The 16,744-nt window shown below is 35.8% G+C and overlaps 1 protein-coding gene across 2 annotated transcripts in view; it reads left to right on the top strand.

Moving 5' to 3' along the window:
* Window positions 1–16,744, top strand: part of LOC143462314 (beta-hexosaminidase-like) — an 86,321-nt gene extending 69,577 nt beyond the window's left edge. For both annotated transcript variants that reach the window (XM_076960428.1, XM_076960429.1), the window contains 5 exons: window positions 5,599–5,722; window positions 5,823–5,997; window positions 6,075–6,238; window positions 13,272–13,420; window positions 13,591–16,744. In XM_076960428.1, coding sequence (XP_076816543.1) covers window positions 5,599–5,722; window positions 5,823–5,997; window positions 6,075–6,238; window positions 13,272–13,420; window positions 13,591–13,873 — 895 coding nt within the window. In that variant the 3' untranslated portion in view covers window positions 13,874–16,744. The remainder of the gene's footprint in view (window positions 1–5,598; window positions 5,723–5,822; window positions 5,998–6,074; window positions 6,239–13,271; window positions 13,421–13,590) is intronic.

The following is a 16,744-nucleotide window of genomic DNA, read 5'->3' as shown; positions in this document are numbered from 1 at the left end:
TTGGTATACGCTGTGCGACCCCTCAAGTTCGTTACGCGACCCCGCAAGGGGTCGCGACCTCCAGTTTGGGAAGCCCTGCTCTAACCGACCCTTGTAAGGTTGTGGTAATTGAAAATGACAAAACAAATATATTTTCTAATTATACCTCATGCATGAACTAATTGTATTTAATTTGCTTTTATTTTTAAATTGTTTATTATTCACAGACATAATGACCCACTAACCAAAACGTACTCATGATTAGATCGTTTTCAGCTGTGCCGGTCTTAAGACGACTTGAAAACTTTGCTTTAAAAATGTCCGCACACACTAAAAAAAGAAAGGTAGACACCGAATGCAAGGTTTTCAACAAAAAATGATCAGCTAAGTATTTCTTTACTAAATATGGAGGTCAGAGCTGTGTGTTTAGTTTGTGGGGAGCAGATAACTGTGCTTAAGGAGTATAGTCCTGCAGTGTTGGCATTGTGAGACAGAATGTGCTAAGAAATAGAAACACTTGACTGATGCTGAAAGGGAGCGGACATTGGAAGCTTTGCTTGCTAAGCTGCAAAAGCAGCAAGACTGTTTTATTGAGCTTTACAGATCCAGAGATGCAGCAACCAAGACCAGCTATGTGATATCCCACAAAATCACAAAAAAAAACAAAAGGAGCATTTGTAAGTCCCGCTGTCCAGGCGAACCGTGATGAAAAGGCTTGAGGAAATTGCAGGAGATCTACAACATCAGCTGTAACATAGAGTGGCTAGTTTTGACCTTTCTTCTTTTCTCTTTGACTTCAAACAAGAGCTGTGATGTCCGCGACATTCAAGGTGCCCAAATCTTACTTGAAAAATGTAGGACTTTTGAAACATATACAAGATAAAGTGACTTAAATCGATGCAGATCGGCACTTAGTATTTTTACGTTGTATTATATTATGTACTATACATGTGTTGCGCAAGTCAATGCTAAAAATTAATAATGTTATTGATGTTGTTACTAAAATAGTAAACTACATAAGGGCACAGGCATTGAATCACAGACAGTTTTTCACACTTTTGGAAGAGCATGAGAATGAGCATAGTGACATCGGCTACCACACAGCTCAGCCTGAATAATGTGTTATAGAGAGTTTGGGACCTGAAAACACAGATTTGAGACTTCTGTGAGAGGAAAAGTAAAACAACCCAGATGTCTAAATTGAGTACTGGATGTCAGATTTTACCTTTGCTGTTGATGTGACCGCAATGATGAATGAACTGAACACCACCTAACTGCAATCTAATGGCTTTTTTGTTCACAGTTTGATGAAGGCTTTCAAGAGAAAGTTGCAGCTTCTTTCAAGACAACTGAAGCGCAACACTCACACTCACATGTAAACCCTGAAATATATCACACCATCAGCTGATTACCTCCGCAGGTATTCATCCACGTTAGGAGCATTGCATGGTGAGTTATGAAGGCGATTTTAAGATCTATGAACAATCGAGGATGATATGGAGGTGATTTCCTTTTCCTTATCTCTAGTGCATCCAGTGATGTGCAGCTTGAACTCATTGACCTGCAGTCTAATGCAGTACTGTCAGAGCGCTTTAGGTCAAGATCTCTGCTGGATTTCTGCTCTTCTCTTAATGAGGAGAACTTTCCAAACATGAGAAGACATCCTCAGAAAATGTTGGCTCTCTTTGGCTCTACCTATATTCGTTAGCAAACGTTTTCAATGAGGTAGTTTAATAAATCCAGGTATAGATCCTCTTTCACTGATGATTAATTGTTATTATCTGTCAGCTGTGCTTTGCATCACCACCTCAGACTCTTAACCTGACTTTGATGAACTCATTAAAGCCCAGCAGACATGAGATTTCTCTCAGTGAACAAGAAAACATAATAATGTGAGACGGTTAGACCAGAAATGTAGGGGCACCAACTAGCAGTGAACTGGGACACTTTCTTTACAAGTGGTATTCTTTAAATGATGTATTCGATATTTTTAGAATGCTAGGAACTTCTTTCAAAGAGTATTTGAAACTCTATGTATTTTTTTATTATTTTTACCATTGCTATGGGAAATTTAAATGAATGGAATTGACGAGAATGAATTATTATTCATTGTTTAATTGTATCGTACAAGGTCTGTTAAAAAAATATGCAACCTTTTTTCTTCCCGGCAAAAGTAGTACCACCTGACAAAATGTGTATAAACCTAAATATGCACATACCACGAAACAACCAAACGCGGAAAGCGAAATTCTTGACTTGTAGCATCATGTTTATTTATTTAAAAAACGTCCTCTAAACACAAAAGTTCATTATTTACACCAACTTTTCACATTTGTTAATACAAGCCCATTAAAGTGTATAACTAATTCAATAAAATGACATCATTGTTGTCATCCGAACAATTGATATCCACAAGCCACTGCATCTTGAATCTTAGATTCAGGATGGCTGCCAGAAAATAAATTAACTCTCCAAACGGATGGTCATTACTCATATCTATGAATATGTCGGTTGTCATGTCAACGTTAGCAAATATGACAAGAAACTTTTTTTAAGGGAATGGAGAAGACGGCAGATATGGGATTTGTACCATACTGCTTTAAATGTCTGTGGAGAGCTAAGGTTGTTGGCATCACCAAACTTATGGTAGGAATTACTTAACCTTGTGTTAAATCAGCTATTTCTGAGAAAGGTTGGAGAATCTCCACCAACTCCTTTAATTGAACCCATTCACGCTTGTTGTTGCCACCTCAGAATGACTAGTGTTAATGCACACTTGGGTTAGAAGCAATGTTCCCTCTAAGCTGCGTGTATGCGCAAATGCGCACTGCTGACACGGTCTCTGCGTATAGAAAATCTTTGCTGCGCACAAGAAAAACATCCAATTTGAATTGAAAATAAAATAAACGCATAATAATGGCCACAGTGCACACATCTGATGTTGCTCACAGTGGTCCAAGGGACTGCTCAGGGAGTTAGTGTGTTTGCTCAGACTCGTGAAAAATTAGAGGGAACATTGGTTAGAAGCTGGCTATCCAATCTTGCTAAAAATGGAAGTTGCCGAAATGTTGAATTCCAACGAGTTGCATTTGCCACAGTAAAGGAACGATCATTTTCAAATTTGCTGGAAAAAATATTTTTAAAACCAGTGCTCATGTGCAACAATGTAGAGATTGTAAAACTTTTTCCAATCACTGGCCGAAGAACTAAGAATATGTAAATGCCAGTTAAATTTTATATGTTATGATAAAAGAGGATTTTCAAATGGACTGTACATATTTAGTATCACAAGACAAAAAATAGATAATAAACAGCCTTATACAACACTGACCTAATCTAAACATTCAATGTAAAACATTACCATCACAAGCAGAAACTTTGTAATTATTGTAACCAAACTGTATAACAGATGGTACAGAGGGATGTCAGATTTCAACAACAACAGATGGATGTCAGTTTCAGTCATAAGGTGGTTTAATGGGTGTTACCTTTAATTCAAACGTTAATGTACCTGTAATGTAAAGTTTATTATTTGCTTACAAATGCTTAAGATTAGATGGAAACGTTGCAATCGCTCCAAATGAAGTAGAAATAAGGGCTAATTATGCTAATTAGCACATTACATCCACTATTTAAGCCTATCTCAAAAACCGTCCATGGATGCTTTTCCAATATCCGTTATTGAAGCCTATCCCAAAACTGTCTATGGACGCTTACGCAAAAATCGTCTGTTTTCAAGTGTCCATGGTCCATCTCAAAACCACTACTGTACACTTATCCTAAAACCCGGCTATGGACGCTTTTTTGTAAAATAACTGATTTAGGGCCTATTTCACCAATCGTTCACAGTTATTTTTACAGTTTCTTCTTAACCTAAAGTAAACGTTATAATACAAAAACCTAAATGTACTTTGTAATTTAAAACTCAGTTTAATTAAACCCTAAATGACCAAAATCAACTTTTAGTATGTCCACTTCCCATACCTACTGACCTAATCCCCTATATCTATTAATGACTTAATGAAAGTATATTGAACGCATCATAAACTACCCACACCGTACTACTGATAAAATGACTACAACATTGCTATGCCATGTTTTACAAGCTCCAGCATTGCACCACACATAGATGTAGGATGTGTGTGATAACGGTGCATTGTTTGATCGCCAAACATAGAACATAAACAACTAAACACCTTTGGTGAGGTAGCATAACATAGACATATCGGTGGCTATACGTTTAACCGAACGTTCGCAAAGAAATCAAAGGCTTGTAATTCGGTTGGTCAATAAATTAACAGCTAAGATTTAATGACTTGCATCAAGTTACTTTCCCGAGACTCGAGTCAAGTCAAGTCATTTCAAGCAATGACTCGACTCTCCTTACAACACTGCACTCCATCGTCAAGCTCCTTACTCTCCAGACTTGGAACCATGTGATTTCTGGCTTTTCCCCAAGTTTAAAACCACTCTGAAAGGGACATGGTTTCAATCCCGAGAATATTATATTAATTAGAGAAAATTCGACAGAGGAGCTATCGAGCATTCAGGAGGAGCAATTCAAAAGATGTTTCCAGAAGTGGAAGAAGCGCTGGGAAAAGTGTGTGGACCGCCAACGGGATTATTTTAAAAGAAATTAAATAAAATTTCTGAAATTCCTTATGTTGTTGGTTTTATGCCGGAAAGTTGGATACTTTTCAAACAGTCAGTATATATATAGCCTACTCTTACCAGCTTGTAAACACAATGCTATTGACTGCTTTCTATAAAGAAATACAATTAATATTATGCAGAATTGAGTTCATCTTTTAGGCTGGGCCCTCTGCAATATTTCTGTTTCTCATGTGGCCCCATAGGAAAAATAATTATACACCCCATGAAAAAAATAATTCCAATGGGCTGAAGAGTGAAATAGAATTTGTTGAAATATCGTTTTATTTGTTCTGCACAATCCGACTAATCACTAACTTCTCCATCTTGAAAACAATTCAATGTAACTTTTGTGATTTGTTAGGAAGATTCTTGTTTGTTTTTATGCATTATATTTTATGTAATATGCATTTAATCAACTTTAATATCAACTTCCAGCCCTTGTTGCTTCATTTTTATGCACACATCACTAATGAAATATTAGAAACAGTCACAGATTCCCAAGCAAACATAATTTTGTTAAGTTTATTTTTCTGCTGGTATATTGTGTTTTTTTTGGTAAGACTAAATCTTTCATTCACACCACTGCTTTCTTTCTTTGTTATATAACTCAGAATATAAGACTACATGCAAATCTGCAAGGGTTGTTGGTTACCAGGGATAATGCGTTTCATTGAGTAAGTCATTTATTGGCCATTAATATTTTTGCAAAAAATGAAATGCATTCATTAACGATACCTAGATATGGTATCCAAAAAGCGATTGTTTCATCACAACTCACACACTACTTTAGTGCACATAGATATATACAAGCGCAAGGCCATTGCACCATAGGCTTCGATACAACCGGGAAAGATTCCCGGCTAAAGAAGCGCTTATGTAAAAAGCTTACTTGCAGAAAACTGAATGCAAGGAATAAAGAAGTCTACATATCTTTTTGTCCATAAACATGTCTAATATTTTTCATAGAAAAGATGAAGTCTTGTATGAGAAAAAAGATTTTCCAAGTGAAGTCATTGCATTTGTTTGGCAAAACATCTGGGAATGGGGTGTTGCTAATAGGGCATACAAGCTTGCTAACTCCGATTACAAGGTAAGTGTATCATATACAGCATATTCAAAACAATATTTATGGTCATGTGTGACATGGTAATGCCAGAAGAATCTTTCTCATTACATATTTGATTTTTTAGGTAGTTTTGTCACCAGCAACACATCTTTATTTTGACCAACCATATGAACCCGATCCTAATGAAAGAGGATTGTATTGGGCATCCCGGTTTACAGATACTAAAAAGACATTTTCATTCATGCCAGATTACATCTATGCTAACTCTGATGTGAAAAGAAGCGGTGAACCCTACTTGGGTAAGTTTTTTGAATGGATTTCCAATTTTTGTCCGCCATGCAAAAAGTAACAATAGCAATAACACTGTGTTACACAGAAAAGGATCTGTGTAACAGCATGAACTGTACTCAACTTGAAAAACCACAGAACATACTTGGAATTCAAGGACAGTTGTGGAGTGAAACTGTCAGAACAAGAGAGCATCTTCATTACATGATTTTTCCACGATTGATAGCACTCGCTGAACGTGCTTGGCACAAGGTGAATGATCGTTTTTCTATCAGTTTTGTTACTGCAATGACATATGGACAGTTGAATAAGATTTTTTACTGGTATTTTTGCACAAAATGTTGCCTTCAATTTATTCTATTTGTTTGAGACTTATTCCTCTCAATTAGTTTCCGTTTCTTCACATTGTATAGCGATTTTGTTTTCAGTACCAGTTATAGAGATGACCTTAGCGGGCTTTTTTGATGTGAAATGGGATGTGGGGGCATATGGGCCAATTTTTTTTATCGGAGAACATGCTTTACTATCATAACACGCATCGTTATTTAAAATTTAAGGCTAATGGCTTGTTTGCAAGGTTTTGAAATGTTAATTAATCACTTGAACCTAACTTTAAGAATATCAGAATAACATAAAATTTTTGAATATAAAGTTCATCTTAAAAATTTTCCTGTTTCTCAGTAATGGTTTGTTACATATCCAAGAGTGTGATATGTGAAAAGCAGTTGGAATTTATAATCTAAAAATCTTATAATCTGACACCTTAAATGGCATGCTCATTCCAGCCACACAGTAGTGTAGGCTACCTAAATCCAGACGTACTTTATTTTGTGTTGAAGACTGTGTAATCCACACGCACTGAAAACGCTCATATCACAAAAATAAGCTGTAATTTAAGCTTGTTTATAAGCTGTAACTTGTAACCCCTCGGCATCTTCTGATGTTTCTGAGCGGAAAACGTGGCAATTTTACGTCATAAAGCCTGGAGTCATTTTTGCTTGATAACAGTTTCTTAAAAGGAGTGATCATTTCACCAAAGGGGTACATTGTTCACAGTAAATCACGCAGCCCATAGTTACACATTGATGGCTAGGTTAGAAGAATCGGTAAGAAAAAAGTTGATTTTAGTTATTTAGGATTTAATTGCAACTATATTACAACATTGGGTCTAGGTTACTACACAACCACAGCATGCCTTTGTACATTAGACCCAAGTTACTCAAATTGTGACATTGTATTATATTCACATCATCTGGTTGTGCGCTTCTATGTCGGACCCCACTATGGCAGGTAAAATTTAAGCTAGGCCCCAAATGTTCCATGATATCTTACTGTGTTTAACTACCGCATGTTGCCAACCCTCCATATGATACCGGTAGGCTAGACCAGCCTAATTGAAAAAATTTCCTACCTATCAACAGAAGTGCCAATGAATCCTGATAATTATAATTATTAACCTGCTAGCTACACCAATATTTCAAAAAGATCCTTTTCATAAAGACGTAAGTATCTAAACTTGCCTATATAGTAAGTATCAAGTGGTTTACAAATCTTTGTGGAGTTCGAACAACTTAATTGAAACCAACTGCAGCCCCAATACCACCCAAAAAATAGGCCCACTGATAACTGAAGTGATCTTCGTAGAAACACTATAGAACTGGGAGCCCGGAAAGTTCCAGAATTTTGACCGTTTTTTTTTTCATTTTAATCCTGCGATTCATTTCATTCAAATTCCGAGATTTCAAGCATTTATTCCTGAACGTCAAGGCGATTGTGCTGTTTTTGTGGGTTTATTTTTATTTTCGGAAAAAATTTTACCAGCAATTTGTGTGATATGATTTGATGCGGCAAGTAAAGTCCTGTGATAAAGCGTAGATCAGGGTGTCGAACCACAACTCAATCTGAACCATAAAACCGGTTTACGCAAATTTTTAAGGAAAACGAACCGGAACCGAATATATTAAATTCTTCTGAACCCAAACCGAACCTGAACCACTGAAGGCAAAGACAAAAAAGCGAACCAAACCTTTCTCGATTCATGACCGTAGGCACTTTTTCAGCGCAGTTATTTAAATGTAACTTTAGGTCAACTTTTAATTTCCATCATGTTTACTGTTCAGACAGTAGTATTACCAAATAGATAGGCTTAGTTTTTAGACTAAATTAAATTTAAGATAGAGAGATGAAAAAGTGCAAAAGCCTTTGGGAAAAGGAGAAATCTAGAAAAGAAGCAACAGAAAAACTCGAGAAAGTTGTTGCAGAGTCGAAAAAGGTGACCGATTTTATTCATGCAAGAAAATCCAAAAGTAATAAATCAGGATCGAAGTCAAATAATGCAACTGTTTTGTGTTTAACAACTTCCAGTGATTGTATTGCAAAACCAAATTAAAAAATTCAGTCATAAGAAACTAACGTAATAATGGATTCATCTGATGTTGTTGAGAATACATCACATAAAGAAAAAGAATCCTAGGACGAAATAGATGTTAGAGAGAAATTTCTGATCAGTTGAGAGATTACTGCTGCCAAGTGGGAATTTTAGAGTTTCAAAATCTTGATGTAGATTTTTCTACTCCGGAGACGATAATAACTTCGATAAATTCAAACGGTAGTGTACTAAGGCCTTATTCTTGCTTGTACAACGGAATGGTGAAATAGTGAAACACGACTGGTTGTGCCATTCACTTTTAATAAAAAAAACTTTCCTGCTTTTTGTGCAAAATGTTTGCATTTGATTTTAACAAAATTATGCTGGCATCAATTGGTTACGGCGATTGGAAACATGTACCACGCGATTTAGCCAGGCAAGTCTCTTCTGAAAAACACTTGCGTTATTTTTCTTTACACATCGCTCGAAGGGCGAAAAAGTCGAGCATTTGCAAAGCTTTTGAAGAGAAAAAAGAATCTAACAGAAAGTATCAGTGTAATGTTTTGCTCAAATTTTAAGCGTGGTAAAATTCCTGTCATCAAGAGGGTTGGCCTTCCGCGGAAGTAACAAGTTGATTGGTTCCCCACAAAATGGTATCTTCCTAGCAATTTTGGGGTTATTGGCAGGATACAACACTTTCCTAACTTAGCATATTCAAAAGCGAGTGAACAAAGGCAAAGACCACGTTTTACATTTCTCATCAACTGTATGCAAAGATTTTATCGACATACTTGCAACGAATGTCTTAAATATTATTCTTTCCGAAATAAAACAACAAAGTATTATTCAGTGTCTGTGGACTCAACACCTGACATCTTAAATATTGACCAGCTAACAATAGTGGTTTGGTATGTTTTTACCGGATGATCTTCTGAAACAATTTGTCAAATTTCTGCCCATCTGGGGGTACACTGGTCATCGATTTGCTGATGTTCTTTTAAAGATTTTAGAAACCAAGAAAACCTTATGAATCTTACACACCCCCCAGTTTAAGAACCACTGATCTAGAAGAATCATTGCCTGAAGAGATGATTTTTTTTCTGCACTACTAAAACAGCGCCATGATCACAGTGAATATAGTTAAGAAATTCAAATGCTTCGAATTATCAATGAAAATGAGTTCATGTATGCATTTCCTAACGTGTCTGTTGTGTTAAGAATGTATTTTTGTCTGAGGTTATCCGATTGTTCGGGCGAGCACTCATTTTCAGTGCTCAAAATGGTAAAAAATCAACTGCGTTCTTCTATTGGCCAGAAAAGGTTGCAATCCTTAGCGAAATTTTGAAAAAAATAGACAATGATGATGCTGTTAACAGCTTTGCTTTGACCAAAACCAGAAAATATGAAAATACCATCTGAATGCATGTTTGATTATAATTAATCAAAGTAAGCATCAAGCATCTTAATCTGGCCCTGACTATTATAGCATTGAGTTTACGCTGTGTTACACTATGCGGCACCAGTGTGTATTGGCCTTCAGTCTTGCGCCTATTTTTGTTATATTATATTGTTTATTTTCCCCATCAACTGTGCTGAGCGGAAGTTAGAATGCCGTTGTGCCCTATGCAAAATTAGTCTCAAATCGGACATTTTTTTATTCACTGCATGAAATTCAATCAATTAATCATTTAATTTTTTGTGAAAACCTTGGTGGAAACGAAAAATCAAGACAGTTATTACTAACACTGGAAATAAGCATAAATCAACAGGACAAAGCCGAAAAGGCTTAAAACGTGCTCAAGAAAAATAACATTCATAATTGCTGGTAACAACTAGCACTGCCACTAAACGTATAATTAGTTAAATCCATAAAACATAAGTTGAAATCGAAAACATTAAGAACACGAGCAGGTGGTGTGTTAAGCAACTGATGAATGAAAATTGCTTCAACACTGTAGTACATCAGTGGATAGGAAAAGAAACCCCATCCCCGGCAAGAGCCCGGTTTCTGGTGGCCATACCACTAAGGTAGTGCGTTGTTGGTTAGCCCACGTTTGTAGAGCAAGAATGCACACCGATGATGATATTTGGAAGATGTGATGACAATACTGCTCGTTGCGAGATGAAATCTTTTCTGGCACATCGACAGTGGTGTACAGAAAAAGATGCCAATGCTGTCCAATAAATGGTAGTGCTGAAAGAAAACCTCTCTTGTCCCTAAGCTGAAGACTTGTAACGCTGGTGGTGACCTTTCAATCCATTAACTGGTTCCAGTTTTTTATGTTAATAATGTGTAAAAGCGATGTGCAGTAAATATCTGAATTAGTTATGTATTGAATGTTGAAAATTTAGAAGTTACTTAATAAATAATGAGAGTGACGTATAATTTTCTTAATCTGATTCCAAATTTTCCGATATCATCATCTTATCAAAGTGCTTTATCAAAAGGTACTTGTAGTGCGCATGCTGGATGCTTACTGGCTATGTCAACAACAGTTTGGCAACAACAAACTTGGTGACAGGTGGTTGAGAAAAGTTTTAACTATTTTGAAGTTAAAATATACAGCAAGTGAATGTGTATTAAAAATTCTGTGAAACCTCGTCAATATGACTACAGTTCCAGTATTAATAAATGTTGCCTAAACTCAACAGAATGTGACTTAAACCTGGCAAACATCCATTAGTGAAATACAATTGAAAATATATACATAATATAGAGAAAGAACAAGTGTATAGTGCAATAAAATATATGAAAGTGCTTGGTGCTGGAGTGTAGATGTACAAAGTGCATAAATACAATTGTCACAGTGTCATGCAATTATGATGATGAAGCAAAATACATTTTAAATTTTCTATAAAAATTTATCTTATTTTCCAAAAGTTTTAATCATTAGGCAGTGAATTCCAAATGTTTGGTCCCATATATCGAATAGTTTGTTGGGTTAAGGATTTACTGTAGAAGGGAAGCTAAAAATTAATTTTGATTTCTTAGCGAATTGGTATGTTTCGATGAATTTATTTAGAAAAATCTGAAAATAATAGAGGAAGCAATTGATGCTTGGCTTTAAACATGATGATGCATATTTCATTAGTCTCAAAACAGTCCAAAAAACTAATAACTTTTTAATCTAACCACTTGTAGCCAATTGTGCACATGCAGAGTTCTTCAACCCTTAAAAAGAACGTGCTCGTGGCTCTGCTCCTGATTAGAAAAGAGTGTTGTTCCAAATATCATTCCCAAAAAAGGAGCGCGCACGTTCCCGGTGCTGCTAGTGAAGCATTCTATCCTGATTAACAATTCCATTTATGCAGAACCTTGTGAAGTGGGCCTAAAAATGTTTTACAGAACAAAAATAGGCCATGACTATAAAAAGGTTGAGAAACCCTGGTTTAATTTATGATTGATTCCTGGATGGATTTGCTTATGGCACCAACTTTACGCATTTTCGTAAATTGAAAAACTTGGTAAATTTGTGAACATTTGGATAAATAAGTGTTTTGGGGCCAATAAAATTTAACCACTTTTGTATGGCACCGAAGCAGACCAAAATAACTTGGTTATTATGAGGTGCACTATCTTCAAGCCAAAAATAACTATGAATGAACTGTTTTCTTATGGCTAGCACACACACTTTTGGCATGCTGATTGCTTATAAGTGAACGTCCAATATAATTAATTAACACTTTTATTACAACAGGTACAACTCATTTTAGTGAGGTTTTTCTTCTTTCCAGGCACACAGGACGGTTTCATTTTGACGGTGACACAGCACTTATGTCCTGCCAGATTATCAGCTTAACTTTTGTTTTATATTAATGTGTTTAAATTATATTTTTGTAATTTGGGTTTGGTGGCCATGCTGTCGCTAGTGTGGGGATGGCGATGTTGATTGTTTTAGGTTGGCCTAAAGTCCAAGGCTTTAGTCTTTCTCTTAAAGCTCCTTGATTATTTTATTTTTGACTCCGTTGTATATGCTATCTCTCATTGTTTCTTTAAGTCAGCACAACCTTCATAAAGTCTAAATTGTTATATTTTCCAAAATATAGTCGTAGTCACATCAGAAACAATTTCATATCCCTTTCTCCTCCGAATAGAGCTATAACTTGAATTGAATAGGCCTAATGAATAAGCAAGAAGGGAAAAAGAGAGCGGTTTGAACCAAGCCTAAGTTTTTATATCGCTATATGAGCCAATCAGCAAAAGCGTGTTACTTGCATCATGCAACGTATAGATCATTTATTTATTTTTACAATAATAATTAAAATGTGACATATTCTATGTCACCTGAGGCTTTTCACCACAAGCACCATTCAACTTCATACACTCTAAAAATGCGACGCTACTTTAAAATACTCGTAACTGGGTAAAACATGTCGGTTTAAGAATTCAATGCTTAAAAAACACGATTAAGCAAGGATAATGCACCTGTCTAAATATTACATTTCATCTAACTGGAGAACACACAATCGCTTATTAAAATGCCAATTATATAGCTTATTACAATTCACTATTACAATTGCCATACTAGCAACTATTTTATATTCTCGTACTTTTCTGTAACTCACGGTTTTGCCTCCCTCAAAATCTTCCCACATTTGCCTGTGTCATTGGTGGAAAATATTATAACAGCTAATATGTTTGTGACCACCTGCGTCAGCATAATTTATCGTTTCCCACATACTGAAGGTGAAAAATGCAATGAAGGAAAAAAATGAATGGTGCAATATTGTGATGTTCCTAAGCATCCATGTAAAAACTGTCATCTTTAATTATGTATAATAAAGCAGGATTAGGTAGCTAATGTAACACCTGGTACAGAATATGATTACAAACGCCTGGCACAAGACTAACTAAATGCTACAGCCTTTTTGGTTAATTTTACGTCCAGTGGAAAACTTACAGTTCTTCGTTAACAGGCTAATTGGGAAGCATCAGCAAGCTCACCAGCAAACGAAACCTTGCAAAAGGAAGATTGGTTAGAGTTTGCAAGCACCTTAGGTCTTAAAGAATTGCCTCGTCTAGCACAAGATGGCATTTTCTATCGTATCCCTCCACCTGGTGTTCAGTAGGTTTAGCTAAATATACCTTAGCCCTAAGTAATGTTTTATTGCACGTTGTGGTATGATTTCTTGTTGAGTAGATTGTAAAAAGTTCATTGAAAAAAGCAGAGCAAGTTGTTTTCTCTTTTACGCAATCGAACATTTATGTCCTCTCAGACTTCTTAACTTTTGAAAGGTTAAATGAGGAATATCTTGTTGTGGGTTGTGAATTCCCTGGCATGTTGGTGAGATACAGAGAACAACAGGGACCGTGGTATATGGTTGTCTGTGGTGATAATATCCCGGCCTCTGGAAAAACAAAAATGGAATTTCAGACTAGCTCTCGTGCTGCTGGAACAGAAACACGATTCAGTCGTTCTGTGTATGTTGATGTTGCGTTCGGAAATAGTCCAACAGTATTCAGTGTTTCCAGAAAACTGATAATGTGCACCGTACTAATGCTAATTGGATTTATTTAGTTTACATAAAAGTAATAAAATAAACGAATCAATGTTGCAATTCCGTAGATGCTTCCTGTAATTGCATTCGTATTTTAGGGGAGGCTGGACTGAAAGTCAAAACAATGGTTGTCACAGTGATTAGTTACATTTACATTAATTAATTATTATTATTAAAGAAAGCTTTGTAGAAAGTGTACTTAAGTACTGGACAAATTATTTATTAGCCATTTTGGGGAAAAAGATTATTTTTCCTGTTTTAATTCAAGTTCATGTAACCAGATACTAATTATATTAAATGTTCATGAAATAAATTAGGCTAACAAAATATTCTCGTATTTTGTTTTCCCACCTATAGCCAACTTTAAAGCAGCGACTCTCATAGGCGTATTACGTATCAATGTTCCACAGAAGTCTTTAATTTAATTGTATTCGTACCCTGTGATTTACCAGGTCACGGGAGTAATTTAAAGAGGCTTTTACTTTTCCAATCGTTAACCTTCCTTGCAGTGTGGCATGGGGCTAAATATTGCTGGAATACGCGTGGCTTATCTCCATACCACTTTCTAAAATGAGCTTCAAGCGTGAATTAAGCATCACTGTGTACTTTACTGCTTTCGTAGTGCCTTCAACAATGTATAATAGAATATGCTGCTACCATGTATGGAAATAGTACCCTACATCATATCATAGAACATAACCTAAAGAAACGAACATTGTTGCTGGTTTGAAGTACTGTACAGTGTGTAAAATGAATGCTAAACTGTGCCTGCTCCCAATCGTGAGCAGTCCAGTTACTGCGCTGCTCTGCCCATTCACGAGGATACACTTTCATCTTTTTTTTTCAAACAAAACTTTTTTCTGGACCTATAGGCTTTCAAACCAACGTCATACAATCTTCTATATTGCCTGTTCTTCTATGGACTAAGAATCACTGACTGGCTAAAACTGATGAAGCTTCTCTTCAGAAATTCCTACTGTCACCAAGGGATATCTTTACTAGGTACCTTCCTGTCAACTCTGGGTGTGGTTTTGCGATTTCTTCCACATTTTCCAATTCTTTTGGCCTCCAAACCTTCACCGTTCTTCAATTTCTTTGTAATTCGTCGAACAGCACTTGTAGAGGCATAAATGTTTCTTTGCAATTTCGTTCTGTTTTAAAGTGGAATTATTCAGCAACACCTTTATTTGCCCTTTCTTATCTTAAATCACTAGCCTTACCCATTTACAAGTGTGTTTCAAATAACTAGTGCCCAAGAGAAACGTTAATTAATTAGCCCTAAAGGATTTATATCATGTCATTTTAACAATGTTGGCACAATTAACTTATATTTGAAAAACGAAATGGCTAATGATTTGTGCAGTACTGATAATTTGTATATCAAACAGCACCGTTTATTGGTGAAAGGTAAGAGAAAAAGTTTTCACTGATTACAAAGTTACCGTCAAAATATGTGGTTGATTTACTGTTCTCAAGGAAGATCACGGTGCTTAACAACAAGACACTTACAGTGAGAGATCTGACGAATTTTTTGTATTGAATGAGATGTTATAGTATGGGTTCATTGGAAAATGTTAATTGATATATAAAATATCACTTATGAATATATTGGGATATCTCGTAATGTATTATAAAGTATAACTAAAGACCAACAGGTTTATTTTGGATACAGCAGTACCGGTACTGTAGTTTTTTTTTTTGGTTGGTATATTGTGTTTATAGCCTGTTTGTAAGATCCTTTCAATGGACCGTCTTGCAGCCTGAGTTAGTGGCAGGTTTCGGTTGAAGCCAGTTTAAATTTGAATAACTGCCCAAATTACAGCAACTAAGCTTAACATACAACGTACACCATTAACATCCCCGATTAATGGTTTTACCTGACGCAGTACCTAATTTTCCAATCACTGATATAAACCACTCATTCCTATATCCAGTTTAATCAAAATCTGCAGCTAATTGTTTATGCATAACCTTTCATTCCACATAAAATTCAGAAAAACACTATGTATATTTTTTCATACTTGAGTAAGTGTCACTGTTACGCACCATGATTCTCTTGTGTACTGTCAACAGTTATGTCAATATATGATCTTCAAATTAGTGACATGCATTTAGCGCTGGTTTTTAACCATTGAATATCGTTCCATCAGGTTATTCAGTGAATGGTATTCTCCGACCAGGGGCACAAGATAACTTTTCAGGTGTCTGCAATACCAATTATTGAAAGAACATAAACCAACTAATACTGGAGAATCTTGTCCACTGTGTGTAAACTGCATAAATGAACTCAATTCGTCACTATAATGCCGTTAATTGTGGTTATACAAAAGCAGATGTTATGTCAAAGGAAGCGCTTCAGTGTTAAGCGCATATACCAACAAGTAAAAAAGGCCTAATAATGTTTATTTTATTATAAAGTTAAATTATTAAAAATGCAATTAATCGAAAAATTCCCCATAGGACTCTCTGAAATTTTGCATGTCTATTTTGTATGCCTTAGGCTTTTATTTCATGAAATCCTAATAGAATCACATATCTCTAACTCGTGCAATAGAATGTTAAATTTAAGATCTTTGCGCCAAAAAAGGCAAGTTTCACCTACAGTTTAGGCTAACCTAAACATGCAACCTGCAAGTTTTTAAAGCGCCGTTTGCTAGGGTACTTTTCCGCACGAAAACCAACACTGGCAATGCTGGTCTCTTATTACGTAAGAGTCCGACATTTATGGCTCCTTAGCATATAGGTTTCCGTACTTTGAAGAATCTTTTAAATTCTTGCACTTCATCAAAGCATGAAATATTGGGTCATCCAACCTCGGCCTCCCCTAGTTTTTTGTTTTAAATTGTCGTATTAAAAATGACAACATGCATGCAAAATATAACTGAATACAA

The sequence above is a fragment of the Clavelina lepadiformis genome, chromosome 6 (assembly GCF_947623445.1).
Source record: "Clavelina lepadiformis chromosome 6, kaClaLepa1.1, whole genome shotgun sequence".
Taxonomy (NCBI): Eukaryota; Metazoa; Chordata; class Ascidiacea; order Aplousobranchia; family Clavelinidae; genus Clavelina; species Clavelina lepadiformis.
The sequence above is the reverse complement of the archived record's forward strand: the minus strand, read 5'-3'. Positions and strand labels throughout refer to the sequence as shown.